We start from the raw sequence: 19,509 nt of genomic DNA, 5'->3' as shown, positions 1-19,509 counted from the left end.
AGAGAGATTTTCGTACGCGTACGTTAATTCATTGCTTTAAACTTACATTTACGATGACATGAGTACGCATCTGCTTCGAGGTTGTGCCACTGTTCCGACCCGTTAAAATAGAATTGTTTAGTACGTATACACAGAATCATATACAGCACAAATGAGACAGTATGCTTCGCAAGTAGCTTCCCAAGCTACGAACAAAGTACGTAGCCCCACAATAATAGCTTTTAATCACACTTAATATTTTGAGAAGCATTCAACGTTGCGTCTTAACATAGGTATTGCATTTTAGCGGATTTAAAAAAAATATACATCTTAAAATCATTAGATAACAGTAAAATATACACATACGTAAATGTTCTGCATTCGATCCAGTCACAAGTAAAAGGTAGGTATGGATGGGATTAGCGAAAAAAAAAAATGCAACAAACTAAATAAACTGCTCGATCCAGCGTCGTTCAAAATAAATACAATCTCGAAACGCAAAGGTGGAGACTTTGGATTGCACTCAAACAATGACGATTTCTAATCACGCCCGCGGCAACGTAGATAGTTTGAAAATATAGTGCCATGCTTGCAACAATTGATTTACTATTAAAGGTAGCTTTGCGTGTGTTTCTGGTTTGAGTTAATTTGTCCTAGTCTAAGATGCAATTGTAGGTAGTTTTGTTTAAAGTTAGTAGACGAGAATTGGTTTAAATCGGGCTTCCGGGTCCTTCATGCTTCTTGCTAAGCTTGCTGCATACTCTATAAAACTTGCTGATGCCCGTAGTTTTGCAACTTTTAGCTAATATAAACATTAGTTCATGTCGTTAGCTGCTAGATTGGATCTGCTTTCCATATACTCTCCTAGGTGGCTTCTATTTTCGCTACTATTTAATATATTATCTGTCTAATTTAGTTCATACGAGTTCGGTAGCCGTCCACAAAAAAATGGGAGGGTGGGTAAAACTGTTCCTTTACTACATGTTTGTTTCATCGGTCTCTCAGTAGTTATGAACACATTACTAATCATTTCAATATTTTTTTGAATTTTTGCCGTTCCTGCTTATTTTGTTCTAGTGTTTCGCTAACCTCAGCTGAACCCTACCCGTCCATGGTTGGGGGCTTTTGGCGAAGGCGAAGCCGAGACAACTCATCTGAATTTCAGATGACTTCTCGCTTCAAAACACGAAACACGGGGATGGGGTCATATGGAGAACAGCAAAGATATACACATAGAGATTATATTTACACAAACCTTCCGTTGGCTCCATACCAGTGCCTAGTAGTACCGATAGTGCTTGGTGCGGGAGGAATGCAGTAGCTGCTGGTGGACAGCGCTGACTTTTTCCTGCTATAGAAGATTGTTGATCTGTCCCATCTGAAACCGAGGCAATGATCGTACATTTTTTTTACTGATATCTTGTGGTGGATAATCTGCTTACCAATGACCGACGATGCGCTTCCTTTTCCAATACGACCTGCGTCTGCTGGGGTGTGAATTTCAAAACGGCCGCTATCACCTTCACCAAGGTGGAATTGTTACCGGTGACGTTGCCGCTAAGATACTGGAAGTGAATAATGGATTAGAGGAACGATTGGCATTGGTAGAATGGATTGATGGATATGTTCTACCTGGAAAAGAATATTTCTTAAGTACTCGAACTCGGTGTTGGCCGCTATTCCTTCACTATGATGCATTGAAACCTAGGGAATTAAATCAAAAAGTATATATTAGTTCGTCAATCAAAAATTAGTGTATCAAAAGTAAAAAATAGCAACTATGAAATTTTCAGAGGCGGAGAACCAATACAGCAGGAGGAAGGTTTCATCGTTTGGCATAATGCTGTAGAAAAGTGTTATTTTAGTATTGAACTCAAGGGTCTCGTATGTCTTTGAGCAGAACAGAACCAAAAGCTTAAACATATGATTTGAAAAACGGAAAATATTGTCATCAATTAATCAAAACAAATGAGAATTGAGCGAGGATACTTTCGGTGATTTCGACGCTATTATTATTATCGTCGATGGTGAACATAGAAAGAATGGTTTTGAAGCGAATAAGCGCGTTCTTATTACAGTATCCCCCCGCTAATCCGACAAATTTGTGGTCGGATTAGCGGGGTTCATCCGATACCTAACCTACAACCTACCAACAACGTAACAATGTAAAAAAATGCTCTATTATGGACCGTGATGTCGGATTATCGAGTCATCCAATTAACGAGATCTGGAATGACGAGATACCAACCGGTGGAACCTAACGAGTTTAAATTTGTCCTTTTGTTCCATTGACTTTCAACCTTTTGTCATATAGATTCAAATTCATGCGATTACACGAATGTTATATGAAATTTCAGATGACCACTATTAATGTCGTTATTGGATGAAAATCATGTGCGTTTCCAATGGAAGCTACATAGAAGCTATTTTCGGTGGATTTTGGAATTCCTGAAACCTTTACAATAAATTTCCCATCTACAATGTAAATTTCATGGAAATCCATGCGTTTGGGAAAGGTCACACTTACCAGAGTCTCGTCCAATTGCCGCGACAGTTTTTCATTCTGCAGCTTCAACCGTTCGTTCGACTGTTCCATAATCAAATAGTTTTCACACTTTTGCTCCAGGAACAGGTTTCTGTTGGAAACATCCTGCACTTCGTGCATAATCTTCTTCAGCTTATTCTCCAACTCCTCCTTGCGGCTTCTCATCTCTTCCAGCGCCTTACCACCCCGTTCCTCCTGATCACCACCGGTCGCATCTGGTGGCTGCCGTCGCAGCTGTTCAATTTCCGCCGTGAACCGTTGCACATTTTCCTCCGTCTCCGCACTGAACACGTCGAACTTATCCTTCAAGTTGGAATGCTGTTGCACCAGTTCCAGCTTCTCGGCCAACGCAATGTTCAGTTCATTCTTCAATTCGTCCAAATCCCTCGTAAAGTTTTCATTCTCCAACCGCAATTCGTTCACCCCTTGCAGTTCCTTCTTCAATCGGTCGTTTTCAACGCCCAGTTCCTTCAATTGCTCCCGCATCTCTGTGTTCTCCTGCTCGAAATCGTTCTGCACGGTTTGCTTCTTGCTTCTGACCTCTTCAAGCTCAGTCTTAGTCTGTTCAAGCTCGTTCTTTAGCCCGTCTCGAGCGCTCGTTGCTTCTGCTAGTTGGTCTTCTAAGCTTAGTTGCTCCTCAGCACTCTTCCTGGCCAACTCGACGTTTTTGGTCGCTTCAGCTTTGAGTTCATCACTAGCTGTCGAGAGTTCCGCTACTCGCTTTTCAGCTTCCGATTTGCCATGCTCCAGCGTTAAGACCTTCGCCTTTAATTCATGTTCTTTCCCAACAAACTCATTGATCAATTTCTTAATCTCCTGATCCTTCTCCTCCACGATCGTTTCCACTTGACCAATTTTGACTTTGAGAGTACTGATTTCGGATTCCTTTACCCCGACCGCCGTTAAAAGTTTTGATTTTTCGTCCTTCACCGTGTGCAATTCCCCTTCCAACTGTTTGATCAACGTGTTGAGGTATTCGTTTTCGATCTTAATTTCCTCGTAAGTTTCCAGCTTCTTCTCCAGATCGGTAGCATTCTTGCTGAAAGATTGCTTCTCTTCATTTGCCTTCTTGATAAGGGCTTCCAGCTCAAGTAGACGATTTTGGTTACTATTCTTCATGGAATCGATCTCCTTGTTGAGAGCATCATTCTGCTCGACGATGGATTGTTTTTCCTGTTCCATTTTCGCCTTCAACTCGTTCTGTTTACTCTTTAGGTATTCGTTCTCTGCTCGAACTTTGTCGATTTCCACCTTGAGTGCGTCGCATTCCTCTGTGAGCTTCTGCTTCTCCTCTTCCAATGATTTGGTTGAACTCTTCAAAGCAGTCAGTTCTTCCGATAAGCAGCTGTTGTTGTCCAATACGCACAGCTTCTCCTTTTCCTTAGCTTCCAACTGATCTTGCAGTGATCGATGCTGATGATCCAATAGTTCTTTTTCGTTAAACAACTTGGCGTGATCTCCAGTCGCCGTTTTCACCTTCTCTTCCAACTCTTGGCATCTCTTCTTCAGATCTTCAACATTCGCATGGGATTCTTTGATCTTCTTTTTCTCGTGCTTCAGTGTGGATTCCGACTCCTGCAGAGCAGCCTGAAGTTTCTTGATCTCTTCGGACGTTCGTCGATTGTTCTCCTCCAGCAGACAGTTCTTCTCTGCAAGCTGCGAATTTTCACATTCAACCTGCTGCAGTTTTATTTCGTTTTCCTTTACCTTTGCTTGCCACTTGTGAGTGTTTTCCTTGTCTGCCTTGCTCTTCGTTTCAATGTGCTGTCGCTGCAATCGCTCGATCTTCTCCTCCAATGTTTGTTTCTCGTTCAAAATGGATGAATGGGAGTTCTTTACGTCCTTTAACTGTTCCTCTAACCGACCAATCTCCTGCAGAATGTTGGTAACCTGTGCTTTGAGTTCCGTCTTTTCCCGAATCTCTCGATCGAGCGTCTTCTCTAAATCCTTCTTTTCGTTGCGCAACGATTCAACTTTTGCTTTAAGGTTCGTTGCTTCCGATGCCAGATCTTCCTTCTCTTTTTGAACACCGTCTAACTTTTCGGCTATTTCGTCTCGTTCCTCGGCAAGTTTTCTATTTTCTTCTGACTTTAGCTCGATTACGTGATTTAAATCACGCGTTGTTTCCAACAATCGTTCTTCGGCCTGCGCCAAACTAGCTCTCATCGATTCCTGTAGCGACTCCAATGCTTCGGACTCGGAATTCTCGTTGATGATTTTCATATTCCTAATCTCCTCGGCAAGGGCAGCCTTCTGCTGGAGCAAACTGTTCATCTCCTGCTTGCAGCCCTTTATGTCCGTCTGTAGTTGCTCATTTTGCGATTTTAAGCTACCCTTCTCTTCCGTTATCTTCTTAAACTTGGAATTGACTTTCTCCAGCTTCTCTTTGAATTGCTTCAGCTCCGCAGTGAGATGGTTATTCTGGTCGAAAACCTCCTTGAGACTAGCCTCATTGCTGGAACGGTCCCGCTCGTGCACTTCCTTCGCAGCATCCAAGGCCTTTGTTACCTCAACCAGACGTTCCTGGTCGAGTTTGATGGTTTTCTTCAATGTAACGATCTCGTCCTCCTGTTCGATGAGCTTTTTATTCTTTTCCTCCAGTGCACTTTGAATGGTTTTCAGTCTGGATTCCTCTTCAGTATGAGCAGTTTCTTGTTGTTTGATTTGGCTTTGGAGTTCCTGAATGGTGGCGTCTTTGTCTTCTATAGATTTTTGAAGCATTTGTAAAGTAAGTTTAGCTTCCTCACTACGTTTATCATTTGCCACTTGATTTGAACGAGAATCCTCTAATTCCTTCAGCGTTGCTTCAATGTTTTGCTGCAACTCGTCTTTATTTGAACATAGTTCCTTAATCTGTCCCTTAAGTGCATCAACTTCAGCTGTCGAGCTCAACGATTTAGACAGCTCCTCTAAATCTGTGATCTTTGTGGATAAGTCTTCGTTTTCTTTCAGCGTCTTCTCCAGTTTATCATCAGATTCAGCCAGATTTCTGGACAAATCATTCCTTTCCTGTTCCAAATTGATGGTAACGGTTTTCATTCGATGTTTATCCTTTTCCAGTTCCAAGATCTTCCGCTCGAACTCTACAAACTTGGACTCCAGTTTGTTCTTTTGATCGTTACATGTCGCAACCGTGCTATCAAGTTCCTTCACCTTTTTCTCTGCCGCGCCCAACTTGTTCTTCAACTCAGCCACCTCCTTCCCCAATGTGTCCTTATCAACCAGTACCTGTTTCATGTTTTTCTCGATACTTTGCAATTGCTCTTTTAGCTTTCTCACTTCCCCCTCTTTACTCTCCAACTCGGAATGAATTGCCATCTTATTTTCCGCCACCGAAATCGAGTGCTCTTCTTCGCGCTGTTTCAGTACAGCAACTTCCTGAGCCAGAGCTTCCTTCAGCTTGATCTCCTGTGTCAGCTTGGCTTCCAAGGCCTTCAACTTCTCCTCCAATCCTGCTTCATCCCCAGACAGCGATATCAAGTCCTTTTCATTCTTCAAAGTATCATCCGACCCATCCCCAACGGCTTCCAGTTTCGTTTTCAACGTCTTCACCACACACTGTAGCTCGTCGATCTCCATCCGCAGTGCCGAATCGAGATGTGCCTTCGCTTGCTGCTCCAGTGAACATTGCTCGCGCAACTCACTGATCCTTCGCAGCGCTTTATCTTGTGTCTCGACCAGCACCGACCGCGCCTTGCTGTTATCCTTCTCCAGCTCCCGATAGCGACGAGCCAACTCGGTGTACCGTTCCCGATACTTCTGGTAGCGATCCAATGCTTTCTTGTAGGCCTGGAAGAGCTTTTCTTTGCTCACGAGATCCAGCTGACCGTTGCTGGCAGCGGCACCGGAAACCGATTCCGTTTCGCTGGCCGACACGTCGATGTCCGTTTCCAGGTGGTAGATCTTAAAATAAATCAATTTTGTTAAGCTTTACTTCATTAATGGTAGCGTATTCTAAGACTTACAGCAGGAGACTCGTAAGCCGGCAATCGGAACGAGACATCGCTTGCCATGGACGAATTGGACAGCCGACGAGTTCGGTTAGTTGTTGGTGAAACGCCATTGTTGTTGCCGCTGCTGTTGACCGGATTGCCACCGGTAAGGTTTGCGAAAAACGACCCGCTGCTGATGCTAGTATTGCCGGTATTGCTGCTGCCGGTGTTACTGGCATTGACGGAAGATCCTGTCGAAGCGGTACTATTGTTGCCCAGCGTATTGTTGTTGATCTGGTTCAGGACCGGTGTGCTGGTGCTGCTCAGTGCTTGAGATTTACGTAACGGAGAATTTTGCGGTGTGTCTGCAGGAGAAAGAGGTGACACCGTGTTGAGATTATTTGCGAATTAAAGCAAAATGACATATCATACCATCTTCCGTGATGCTAAAGAAATTTTCGCTACCCGATATTTCGGATGTGGACGAAGAAGCGGAGCTTACGGCGGCCTGGAAATAGACAAAAATATCATCAATTAGATTTATCGTTATGATAGGCCGAGCATATTTTTAGATTTGACAGATCCGATCTTCCAGGACTACAAATATTATCCGCCACGATTCGAATAACAGTCCCATGCTCTGGGAAAATCCTGTCAACATGCCAAAATTTCAGAATTTCCAAAAGACATTGCACCATTACCGGGCAGTTAAGCGTCACATCTAATTACCTACTAAAGTTTCAAAAGACGAACGAGCCAGTCTCGCCTTAATTGATTATTGTCAAGGAATGACGAACTAGGTGCAGCTGAACGAGTTGCCATGGAAAGTACATGGGGGTCATTCCGCGAGTTATTTGAGGCATGTGGGTCATTTTAGGCATAATAGTTGGATACGATCACTATGTTCCATTCGCCTCCTGGACCTGGCCTTCAGAAGACTCCACAAAATCGAAATCAAACAAATTTAATGATTCTTCCAAGAATTCCCTTAAGCTTCCTTCCATTCCTTTCTTAGAATTTCCATGCAATTAACCTCAGAATTGCATGGGGTAATCAACTCTGCACACTGTGCCGAAACACAGCATGGCACACTGTTCAACTCGATAGGGCATACTTTGAAAAGTAAGACACATCCAATATAGTATAAAATGGCATCACTGTTGAGTGTTGACATTTTGCCAATCGTTGGTCACTTGTCAAGGTTGACTACTCGATTAAATACTTTGTTTGCTCAAAAGTGAAACTAGTGAGAGAATTCGCTACATTGATACATAAAACTGGCAAAACAACGATTCAATCAAGAATTTAAGAACGGCAAACCGGATTCGAGGATCGTTCGAAAAAAATCTGTAAGTATTCTCTGAACCGTGAATCTCTTCAAATCCAGCAAAACTCAGTCCGTCTCATCTGATTCACATTAAAAATCCCAGCGGCTCGTGATTTCATACACAACAGCTTCTATTCAGGCTTAACTTCAATCAAGTTCATCTACACCACAGACGAGTGCACGGATGAATTTGAGTTCACAGGCTGTGAACCGAGGGGCGATTCACTTGTGTATTTTCGATTCAGGCCAACGTATTGATAAACGTATTGAAGTATTTTTTTTATCGAATAAACGTGTATTTTGTGTAATAATGTATTTTTTGGTATTTTTTGAATATATGTATTTTTTTTGTGTATTAGAAAAATAAAAGTGTATTTTTATGCATTAATGTATTGAAAATCAGATATAAGTGTATTCTGTCATTTCAGTGTTTATGTTTACCACTCGAACCGAGGATCAAACGGATCAAACTCACAATGTTGACGTTTTGTTTGACAAATGCACAACACACGTGAACTTTAAAATACCCACTGATGAGTAGAATTTCACCAATTTTAAAGAAAAGAGACTTAACTCATTAACTACGTAGACAGTTTTTTGGGTTTCCTCGCCCCCCCCCCCCCCTTATAAACCTGCGTAGACAAATGTCCAGACAAAATTTTTAAAATTTGTATGGGCCGCGAATAATTGCCATCCCCCCCCTTAATTGTCTACGTAGATTATGAACAGCCCCTTACCTCGCTCATTACGCATTAATAAACATCTGTTACATTACGCTACATCTGTTACATTACGCTACATCTGTTACATTACGCATTAATGAATTATCGTTACTTATTTGTGGCTCACAACTACTCAAAATGTTTTTTTTTATTTAATAAATGGCACTTTTCTTAAAAATGGGCGAAATTGTACTCATTAATGCATTGTTTTGTGATTCAAGCTCGGATTAAAACACAAAATAATAAATTTACGCATTTTGTTCGAATTCAGCATTTTGATTGTACATATTTTCGATTTTTTCGTGCAAATGACGAATTATCGTGTATTTTTATTATTCGTCGAATATTTTTGTATTTTTTTCCGAATTTGTATTTTTTTTGCATTTTTTTGAATAATGACGAGTAATGATGAATTTTTGTGTATTTTTTTTCATTAACGTATTTTCGATTCATTCTCGAGAGCAGTGAATTGCCCCTCGCTGTGAACCATTTGCCGAGTTAAATTCAACTCGTGGTTAAAAGTGACATTTCGAAAGTTATTTTCTAGGTTCGAAAATCCCCGTGCTGTCGATCGATCGGTTTTCGAGCCTCGGTTGTCAAAATTTAACTTCTTGTCTGTCAGAAATAACCATGCTCGGATGGGTTATTCGATAACTTTTCATCTGTCAAATGTTAACCAAAAGTTAAAATAATCCACCAAATGGTTCAGAGCCCCACTCGACAAAAAGTGGCACAAGCTGCGGGCAATGTTTACTAAGCATGAGGGCTAATGGCGGTAAGCTCCAACTCGGCTTAAGCCGGCGCCGGTAGTGTAGTAGTAAGCGTGACTGCTTTCTCGCCCCAATGGGTCTGGGTTCAATCCCAAGTCGGTGGGATTTTTCTGAGGCATAAAAATCTCTGGTCACGTCTTCCTTCGGAAGGGAAGTAAAGCCGTTGGTTCCGGCCCATGTGTGTTGTTGAATGAATGCGATATCCTACGCAGGTGTGGAAGCTGCTTTCCTGCACATTCGATTGCCGTCAATGGATGGCAATCGATGTCCGTCGGTGAATGGCACTAGATTGCGGAACAGAGACCGAGGTTAAATAAAGTAAAGAAGAAGAAGAAGAAGAAGAACTCGGCTTAACTTTTAATACCGTCCCTGATTGGAGGATCTGCGAAGTGTTTGTCAAGGATAGTAAAGGGTGATACGGTCAAAATTTGGTCAAGGGAAAACGCGTGTAAATCGGTGAAATCGTTTATTTAAAAAATCAAATTAAATTTCTTTTTCAAGTTCAATTAGTATAAAATTCAGGAAAAATATTCAGTTAGGCTTCCGCTTTTCCAAATCCGAATTGCCGGGCCTTACGCTTGACCCCTGCCATCAGATTTTGTACAGCCACCTTGTCCACCTTCTTCGCCGCAGAAAGCCAGTTTGCCTTGAACTGCTGCTCGCCCTTAGCAGTTTTTTTGGTCTTCTTTAGGTTCCGCTTGACAATAGCCCAGTATTTCTCAATTGGGCGGAGCTCTGGCGTGTTGGGAGGGTTCTTGTCCTTGGGAACAACCTGCACGTTGTTGGCGGCGTACCACTCCATGGCCTTTTTACCGTAATGGCAAGATGCCAAATCCGGCCAAAACAGTACGGAACAACCGTGTTTCTTCAGGAAAGGCAGCAGACGTTTATTCAAACACTCTTTCACGTAAATTTCTTGGTTGACAGTCCCGGAAGCTATGAAAATGCTGCTTTTCAAGCCACAGGTACAGATGGCTTGCCAAACCAGATATTTCTTTGCGAACTTTGACAGTTTCATGTGCTTGAAAACATCTGCTACCTTTCCCCTTCCTTTTGCCGTATAAAACTCCTGTCCCGGAAGCTGCTTGTAGTCGGCTTTGACGTAGGTTTCGCCGTCCATTACCACGCAGTCAAACTTCGTCAGCATCGTCGTGTACAGCCTCCGGGATCGCGCTTTGGCCGTCGTATTTTGTTTATCATCGCGATTTGGAGTCACTACCTTCTTGTAAGTCGATAGTCCGGCTCGTTTTTTGGCTCGATGCATGGTTGTAGACGATACACCCAGCTTATTTGCGGCATCTCGGAGAGAGAGGTTAGGGTTTCGCTTGAAACTACCGGCAACTCTCTTTGTCGTCTCAGCGGCTTCCGGTTTTCGATTTCCCCCCGATCCAGACTTCCTGGCTGTCGACAAACGTTCCCCAAACACTTTAATTACATTTGTAACGGTTGATTTGGCAACTTTTAGCGATTTTGCCAACTTTGCGTGCGAGTAGCTCGGATTTTCGCGAAGCGCGAGCAAAATTTTGATACGCTGCTCTTCTTGCTTGGACGGCATTTTGACAACTGAAGAGTGAATTCCAAAATCAAAATAGGAGCAACATTCTACACACACACACCTTCAAAATGAGGGGTGTTCAGGTTTTTTAAATGCAAAATTGAAAGAAATACGTCAAGTTGATATTGACCAAATTTTGACCGTATCACCCTTTAGAAGGGGGTACGTTAGTCGATTTGCTTGGGACCAATATTCGTATTGATTTTTGCCTATACTTCTTTACTCCAGACCACAAGTGATCATGAATACACTATTTTATAGTATGGCTTGCTTCAAAAAGGATTAAATTCAGTTCGGATGGTCTGCCTAATCCCTAATGCATTGAATTCTAAGCATGACGATATCACTACCATGACAAAACTCGTTAAATAGTGCACCTAAAATCGAGCTTTTTTGCGTGGCGGGTGGCAAGTTTGTGAATGGTCAAATGCCTGATGTAAGCTAAGCAGACCTTCTATCACCTCTTGTAACATACAACAAATTTTCCACAATACATGGCGTTTTGCACCACTAGTTGTAATTGAAGCTTTCAGCAGGCACGCGTCAAACGGAAGCAACACGGAAACAGCAGTCTGGTACGCTTTGGACGTGTATCATACTTGCAGACCGGTTTGAATGTGTGAGTTTAAATTATAAGAAAATATGTGATGTATGGGTGCCTAAAGCGTGCATTTCTCGCTGTGCACTTGGATATCTGATTGCAGGCAAAGAGAGTAATGGAGAAAGAGAGCGCTCTCACTCTCTTGTCAGTTGTAAATCCCTCAATTACCGATGGTTCCATACCCATACCCAAGACGCCATATTTAAAATACGTTAAACACTACCGCCATCTACTCATCTGATCGCATCATATCGTGAGCAAGGACACGAATACACGTGAAATTTATACTGTCTTGGTTTGCGTCTCACCTCGTTTGACAGATCTGGTCGCCCGTTTGACACATCGAATCGCTCATTTGACAAATTGAATTACGGACAAACGAAACGCTGCAGGGGCATGTCGGTTCGTCGGTGGCTTACCACCATTAATGTTCATGATTGGTGAATATTTTCCGCAGCTTGTGCCACTTTTTCTGGAGTGAGTGAACTCAAATCCAACCATGCACTCATCTATGGCCGGTCAAGAGGGTCTTGTTGATACGGCAGACCGGACGACTGATTAAGGTGTGCAGAGTTGAATCGTTTCCTGAACCAGGCCTCGAAAATCAAAATCAAAAAATGTACTCACCAAGAATTCCTGAAGCTTCCTTCCAAAATTCTAGTTAAAGTTCGCTTGAATTCTCCTTAGAATTCCCTTGCAAATAACCTCAGAATTGTCTTAAAATTCTGCCGAGCTATCTTGAAGTTCTCCACTAAATTCTTTTGAAAATTCACTTGGAATTCGCCTTACAATTCTCTAGAAGTTCTTCTCGAGAGCCCTTGGAATTATTCTTGAAATTTCATAAAAAAAAAACTCTGCTCATAGCACCTTTAGCATTGTTCCGAAGACAACACATCATTTGATGTGATTTGTTGTCTTCGATTGTTCCCTAAAAATGTAATCCTCTTGATAGTTATCGAGGAATTCCCATGTAACTCTTTTTAGAATTCACTTGAAGCTTTCTTTCGAATTTTCTAAGAATTCAGCATCCTCTGTATTTTCTTGGAATTCTCATCATAACTCTTTTAAAATTCTTCTCAAACCTTATTTAGATTGTTCAACCTGGAACCTGGACTCCTTTTCGCAATCGTCATGGAATTTCCCGCATTAGAAGATTCTACTCTGAACTCACACAATTGACTTGGAGTTCTAGTCAAATCCTTTTAAGAGTTCTTAAAAAAAGCCTTTGGTAATATTCTCTGAAATACCTTGTTGTTATCTCCAGAATTCATTCTAAAATCTCTTCAAATATTTCTTTGGAATTTTCATAAAACAATTCTCAACTTTTAGTTCATCAAAGTGACTGTATCCTGCAAATTTGGTCCAGTTCAAGGGTCTGGACGTTGTTTAAGGGTCCTCAATCTTATTTTTCCGAATAAATTCACGGGCTTTTCTCGGGTTATTCTCGCTGATTTCGATTTCCCGGCTTTTCTCGGTTTACTGGTCACCCTGATTCAGGCATGATGTTTCAAATCATTTGGTTGAAATAAAGAACGGCATCGTCAACACAGCCAGCTGATTCTAATGACCACCAGTTTAAACGGGCACTAGTCTCAGCATAGTCAGTTCGTCGGAAATCCAGGGTACGATTAACTTCAGACCGATCTTCAAAAACGATCGGCGATGGGAGATTCATCAGGATGCCTAAAGGTGGTCTGAGCCAAGAAGGGTCAAAGATTCTATGACTTCAGAAACGATGCATGCTAGAGTTGCTACTAGTCGATACACCATTGATCTACGTTAGGCCAAGTAAAGCGAAACCATCGATAAGCATTGAACTAGCAGCCGATAAAACCGTTTGATGCTCAACCTGACAAGAATACATCGTTCGACTAACTCTACCGGTGCAAAGGCTCGTTATAATCTGTAGAGCAGAGTCATTGTTCCAAATTGGTAACAATAGCACCGATAGAGTTCACATGGTCCTGAATACTATTGATATTGTTTCGATGGTCAGGAGGTAAATAGATCACGACTACACTAACAACTTGATTTGCGTAGTGATCCTAACCCACAGCAGCATTCCAACGAGTTAAAACAGCGATCAACAGGTTATGCATCTCCTGCGGACCACAACAAGATTAGATTGGGTCAGGGTTGCTTCCACTCACTTCGCTATAAAAAATGTTGTTTTTTAATTATGAAAACATTATAATAATTATTTGTACTGATGGATGATGGAGACGTTCTAAAGTATATATATGTTAAACAGATACTTTACAACTTCCTCTTGTGTCCACCAACCGCGAAATGTTGGGCAGTATGATGTACCTGATGTTATGTGCCAGGCTTGGTATATTTGCTATGCTGTTAGCAATATGGGAAAATGCCAGCAACATCCAATGATAGCAACTGGTAAGCTCTGAACAAGATTGTCGGATTTCTAAAGGCTACAATTAAAATAATATTTATATGTCAACTTTTCTGATTTCTTTAATGAAGTTTGCGATCATGGAAGAGATCAAAAAATATCCCATATTGTAGAGTTTTAAAATTTGTTATAAGTCCATAATCTTGATTTTTTTATGAGCTCCAGTAAACTCTCAAACGCTATATTAAAATTCACCTACACGACTCGTATGAGATGTTGAAGCCTCTTCAAAATTCCTTAGAAAATTTCGTTCATACTCGTCTATTTAAATAAATTCCTTGCTGAATCTTTCACGAGAACAGTGTTTCAACTGTATTTAAAAATGTTCCTATAGGTAAATAAACGACAAACTAAAATCTTGTAGACGATCCCCATTTCTCCTACGAAAATTCGCATCATCTTAGTACGTTCAAGAGCTACCACGCAGAGCAATAAAATTGTTTACAAATCAAAAGGAGTGGTCACAAGTAGTACAAACAGATAGAAGCCAACACATAGTGAACACACCGAAACAAAAATCGAATAAAAGTGAATCACAGCTGCGTGAAATGTATACTAGCAATTTATGAAAACAAACTTTGCAAAACAAGAGAAATCTTTGCTTGGCTTGCTTCTGCTGCTGGCCAGTGAAATCCATTACACCAAGAGATGCCATTCATCGGGGCGATAAAGACTGACGAAAGACGATCGAACGGAAGGAAAGACGGGACGGGCGGACGGAGCATGGGAACATTACGAAACGCCAATTAGTATACTAGAGCGCACCCACTGCAAAAGGAAAAAAATATCTCCTACCAAAAAGAAGTAACGCCCGTCTTATCCGCAAAAGAAAGGAAAATGGGGCTACCCCACCTTCGCGCTGTTCTGCAGAGGAGGAACGCATATGCAATTCCCAGTTGTACCGATCCCGTTTTTTTCCTCCTTACCTGTAAACCCTTGGACAGTTGCTCAAATCGCTGGGGCGATTGCTTCACCTCCTCGGTGATTTTTTCCTTCAGTTTCTTGAACATGGCTGTGGTCGTTATTTGATCCGTCCGTTTTTACGCCGACCGCATTCCGAAAGCAACACTATCCACTCGAGACGATTTTACAGAGCAATTTGCACAAAATTTTCACGGTTTTCACAAGCAGGCAGACCACAAAAACAGCTAGGATGAAAATCTACGTGTAAGAATTTTTTTTCCACTTTTGATTGAAGATGACAATCTTCGAGAGCGCCGCTGTCTCTCGCCCCAGTTTTGACAACTTTGGGAGCAATGCCCACCCGAAAATTGGTACAGGGCTGGGCGCTACTAAAGTAGCGGCTTCATTTTGGTGCTAACGTACACACAAAAAATTGTGATTGTGGATTTCACATACACGAAACGAAAATCAATTATTTAATTCATGTCTTTCACTTATACATTTTTGCCAAAGCATCAGCCTTATACATTCCATAAGACAAACCACATAGGTCCTACTAGAATGCATAAAAGGTATGTGTGACCGCTTATGCATTTCATTTGACACATGATCTTTATTAACTTTTTGCAAGGCGTCTGCTTATTAGTTGACTTATACATTTTATGAATAATCAGCAATGGAAATTTGCCAAAAGGTATAAGGAGATTTCTATCCGTGTAGTTTCCTGTTATCGAATAGCAGCAAATCCCACCACAAAATCATATGAATATTATGAGGAAAATGAAATTCATATGAAAAATCACATAAAACTAATATGATGGCATAAAAATTATGTGAAATTCAGATGAATTCCGTTAATTTTAATTATGGATGAAGATCATGTGCGCTTCCAATGGAAGCTACATGAAAAACTATTTTCGGTGTACACTCAAAAATATTAAAATAAGGCTGACTTTTTTGTTTACCTAGAACTTTTGACCGATCACAGTAGATTGCCTCTATAGAGTCGGTGTATAATAGTACGTTCAGACTACAGAGTTATAACATGTTATAGCGCTATCTTGATGGTGATTTCTGTGTTGCAATTATTTGACAACCGTTATAACATGTTATAACTCTCCAGTCTGGACAGTGTTTAAGTCACGCCAAGAGAAAAACAGTTGAACTCACATCACGGTTTTCGAAGGATTCCCTTTCCTTTCACTTGGCAACAGAGGACTTCTACATCAACTTCAAATGACTTCTAGCGAGAGCAAAAAAATAGCGGCTGTAGTTAATCATTATAACAGAGATTTTGTCAAATTATCTTAACAAAAAATAGAAAAAAATTCTCATTACTGATCATTAACATACGTATCACATGACAATTTACTGCTCGCTGGGTGTTTATGATCATTTCTTCAATTTTATTTTATATTTAATTACAATACCTTTCCGGGACCTTTCATAGAGTCGTAATGTTTGTTTACTTTGGACAATAGATAGCCGGTTTGACAGTTCAATAGGTAGACTTGGCTCCACTCTTGGCGTGACTCATTATATACCGACTCTAGCTTTATAGTATAAAGCTCCCCACGGCTTCACATGTAATTCAAGCTGATGTATGAAATGATGATGTAATAGCAAAAAGCAGATACAATATTACATCAATGGATGTAATTTTGTTCGCAAAATCGATGTACATCGTACAACGTTATATACACAACCGATGGATTGACCTGGTTGCAGCAGTTTGGATGTAATATTCAACAACTTTTTTTTCTGTGTAGCATTCATATGCCTCCGTGAGATCAATAATATCCATCATTTTGGAACTGGGACGATAAATGTCAATTATTTGCCGCTTTGTTTTGCTTAGATTTCTAGCCATAAAAATTTTATTTATCAACGGTCTGCATTATTTCCTACAGCCAGAATTTCAAAAAAGGCGTGAGGGCATTTTAAGCGGTGGTCTGATCTAGATCCAAATTTATGCCACATTTGAACCAGCTAAAATTAAAAGGATCAAGCCAAAATAGATCAAACTGTGTGCTTACGCACCGGTTGGACTATTTTTGGCCGTTCTATTTTAAACGTCAAAACCCGAGTCGAAACCAACTCACACCCTGATTTTGTGGTCAGCCATTTTTTAATCTCGTACTCATTCGTACACACGCAATATAAAAACTGTATCAATAAAAATAATGTATTTTCAAATTGAAAGTTTCTCATAATTCGTAGTTTTAACTACGAATATATTCAAAATGAAAGTCACGCTATGAGTTTGAAAGAATTTCTTTCAATTTTGGCTTGTAATTTTAAAAGTTCATTATTTGAAAGAAAAATTGTTCAACTGTCAATAATATGTGTTCATTATCAACTTTTACTGGCAGCCCTGAACCCTCATTTACATTTCCCGCCTTTGTCCCTCTGACCGCTAGTGGAAATTAGAAGTGGCAAAATTTCGCAAAATAATATATTTATATATTATCTAATCTAGCATTGCTGCTACCATTTTCAAGGTTTGCGTGAACATTTAGAAAAAAATGTTATTGTTCCTGTAAAGGTTATTAAAATTGTATTGAGCTTTTGTTGGATCCAATAAATTTGATTGATTACATGATTTTTCTGCACAATTTCAGGTTACTTTTTTACCCTAGTTTTATCGCTTCCGTAAGTAACACTAATGGAACGTTAATCCGGATTGGTTCTGCTATTCAAGTCATAATGAGCAAAGGAATGCTCGTTACTTCTACTGACCAAGCCGGTTGTCAAGTCACAGCGTGGATGCGAAGGATCGTGGTCTACGTAGTCCGCACCAGTTGCTGTTGGTGGATGTTTGGATGAACTCACCGTCATGGACATTGATTTGTCCCTAACGGTGGGACCGGTTCCCGAGTCAGTTAAGTTTTCCTGGAAGTCTGATCAGCTCTACTGGAGTAAATTTGAGACACCGAACTCGTATTGTGTAAGCACAAATGTGATTTATGCCGAATATTTGAACAAACTTTATCGTATTTTCAGGATGAATTATGCAACGGCACATTTGTTCACTGTAATTTTGTTAGCACTTGATATATCATTTCGTATGGCATGAAGCTTGCATTACACGCACAGTTTCAACACAATCGCACAAGGGGTGCTTCCATAGAGGTAACTCTAAGACCACTGGGTCCCGAAGAAAATCATTATTATTTTTGGCTCACTCAGTACCAGAACAACGGTCCCAAGCAGTCCCAAGCTATTTCACTCACCCCTGCATGTTCTGCATGAATTCACACACCCCTGATGTTATCTGTCAAACTTTCATAGCGAATCAAAACAAACATAGTGTAGTAATAGAATTTCAACTAGAATAGGGTACGTTAATCGTTTGCTTGGGACCAATAGGCTACTAAAGTGGTGAGCCAATTTAAAATCGTTAGTTTCGTATTGATTGTTGGTGCTTCTGTCGGATATGGACTTTTCGAATCACTCTTCGCTTCAACACGCATGCACACATGTACAACGTGATTTTATTTGATTTTAGTCAATTTCATTCTCATATCTCGATGAACATTTCAAATGGTCCTATCTGCTTTGATCGATTCTCTTCATCGACGTTCTCTTTTCATAACCACTGCTATGTAAATAGATTTCGCGCTAATTCTATCACATAGTTTGATAAAGGAGGTTCTTATCTAGCGTCCAAAACGTCAAATACAACAGGGAAAGGTTTTGCAGCTGAGTTATTGACAAAAGAGAAAGTCGATGAAGAGAATCGATCCAAGCAGATAGGACCATTTGAAATGTTCATCGAGATATGACCAAACCAGGAAGCTGTAGTGATCGGAACTGCTGGAGGAAGTTATCTGCTTCTTGAAAACCCTGCGTTTGAACCGAGGGGGGCGACTCTATCTACGATGCAGGAAATATTGTGTTTTGCTGTGGTTAGCTGCGCGCACACTGAGTAGATAGAAAGAAGATTGATGTCGATTATGAAGATTTCCTGCAAAAAGATGATGCGCGATGCAAGTAGATGAGAGAAATTAAAGAATATTTTTCGAAGTTTGATTCGCTAGTGTGAGATTTGCTGAGCATCTAGAATTGAGATTTAGATGTGTCGCCCCCCTCGGTTTGAACAGCATAAACAACAGCAACTGTAAATTTCTCAAACACTGCTGCTATCTATGTAATGGAGGACGAGATGGAGGAGTCCCGCAGGAAACAACAGCAGCAGGGAAATTGTTAGTTTTAAGGCTGTCAGTATATTGGGTATATTGGGTATATTGGGTTTGCAGCTTAATTTGAAAGACAAATGGGTGCGTCGATATGGAAACATATCATTATGTTAGGTAATGTTAACAATATTTTACATTGAAAAATAAAAACAGTTATTCAAAACATTTAATTTTGATATTCAGTATACCGTGGACCCCCGGTAATATGACCGGTTTTAATCTGAACACTTTTTAATTTGAACCCCGCTTATCTTCACGGCGTGCAAACTAAAAATTGCCTAAACGTCATTTTGCACATGGAACGGAGTAAAGCGAAATGGAACATTGCAAAACGGAACGCAGAATCAAAACAAAACAGCAAATAAGGCAACCAGAAACACGCTGATAGGGTTACTAGAAGTTCAAATTAAAAATGAACCCCGTTAATATGAATGAGGTGTCGTTCAGATTAGCGGGGGTCCATGGCGAGGGGGGCGACTCTATCTACGATGCAGCAAAAATTGTGTTTTGCTGTGGTTAGCTGCATGCACACTGAGTAGATAGAAAGAAGATTGATGACGATTCTG

At 40.7% G+C, this 19,509-nt stretch overlaps 1 protein-coding gene across 1 annotated transcript; it reads right to left on the bottom strand.

Moving 5' to 3' along the window:
• Positions 1-560: 560 nt before the first annotated feature.
• On the bottom strand, positions 561-15,045 carry Golgin245 (Golgin-245). Its single transcript, XM_065237669.1, has 7 exons — positions 14,768-15,045; positions 6,889-6,964; positions 6,490-6,821; positions 2,507-6,427; positions 1,612-1,683; positions 1,422-1,544; positions 561-1,357 (listed from the first exon to the last, which is right to left on the bottom strand). The coding sequence occupies exons 1-7, from the start codon at positions 14,849-14,851 to the stop codon at positions 1,331-1,333; spliced, it is 4,635 nt and encodes a 1,544-aa protein (XP_065093741.1). The 5' UTR covers positions 14,852-15,045; the 3' UTR covers positions 561-1,330.
• Between the last annotated feature and the right edge of the window lie 4,464 nt (positions 15,046-19,509).

The sequence above is a fragment of the Ochlerotatus camptorhynchus genome, unplaced genomic scaffold, assembly GCF_037179485.1.
Source record: "Ochlerotatus camptorhynchus isolate MF236.1 unplaced genomic scaffold, CSIRO-AGI_Acam_v1.1 ptg000639l, whole genome shotgun sequence".
Lineage (NCBI taxonomy): Eukaryota > Metazoa > Arthropoda > Insecta > Diptera > Culicidae > Ochlerotatus > Ochlerotatus camptorhynchus.
Note: the sequence above shows the minus strand (reverse complement) of the source record. Positions and strands in the feature narration are given on the sequence as shown.

What these genes read in the sequence shown, in the direction of transcription:
- Golgin245 (XM_065237669.1), bottom strand. Translation starts at nt 14,851, where the DNA reads ATGTTCAAGAAACTGAAGGAAAAAATCACCGAGGAGGTGAAGCAATCG. An exon ending in AACTGTCCAAGGGTTTACAG is followed by an intron (nt 6,965 to 14,767) that starts GTAAGGAGGAAA and finishes GTCTATTTCCAG; the next exon opens with GCCGCCGTAAGCTCCGCTTC. An exon ending in CGGCTTACGAGTCTCCTGCT is followed by an intron (nt 6,428 to 6,489) that starts GTAAGTCTTAGA and finishes ATTTATTTTAAG; the next exon opens with ATCTACCACCTGGAAACGGA.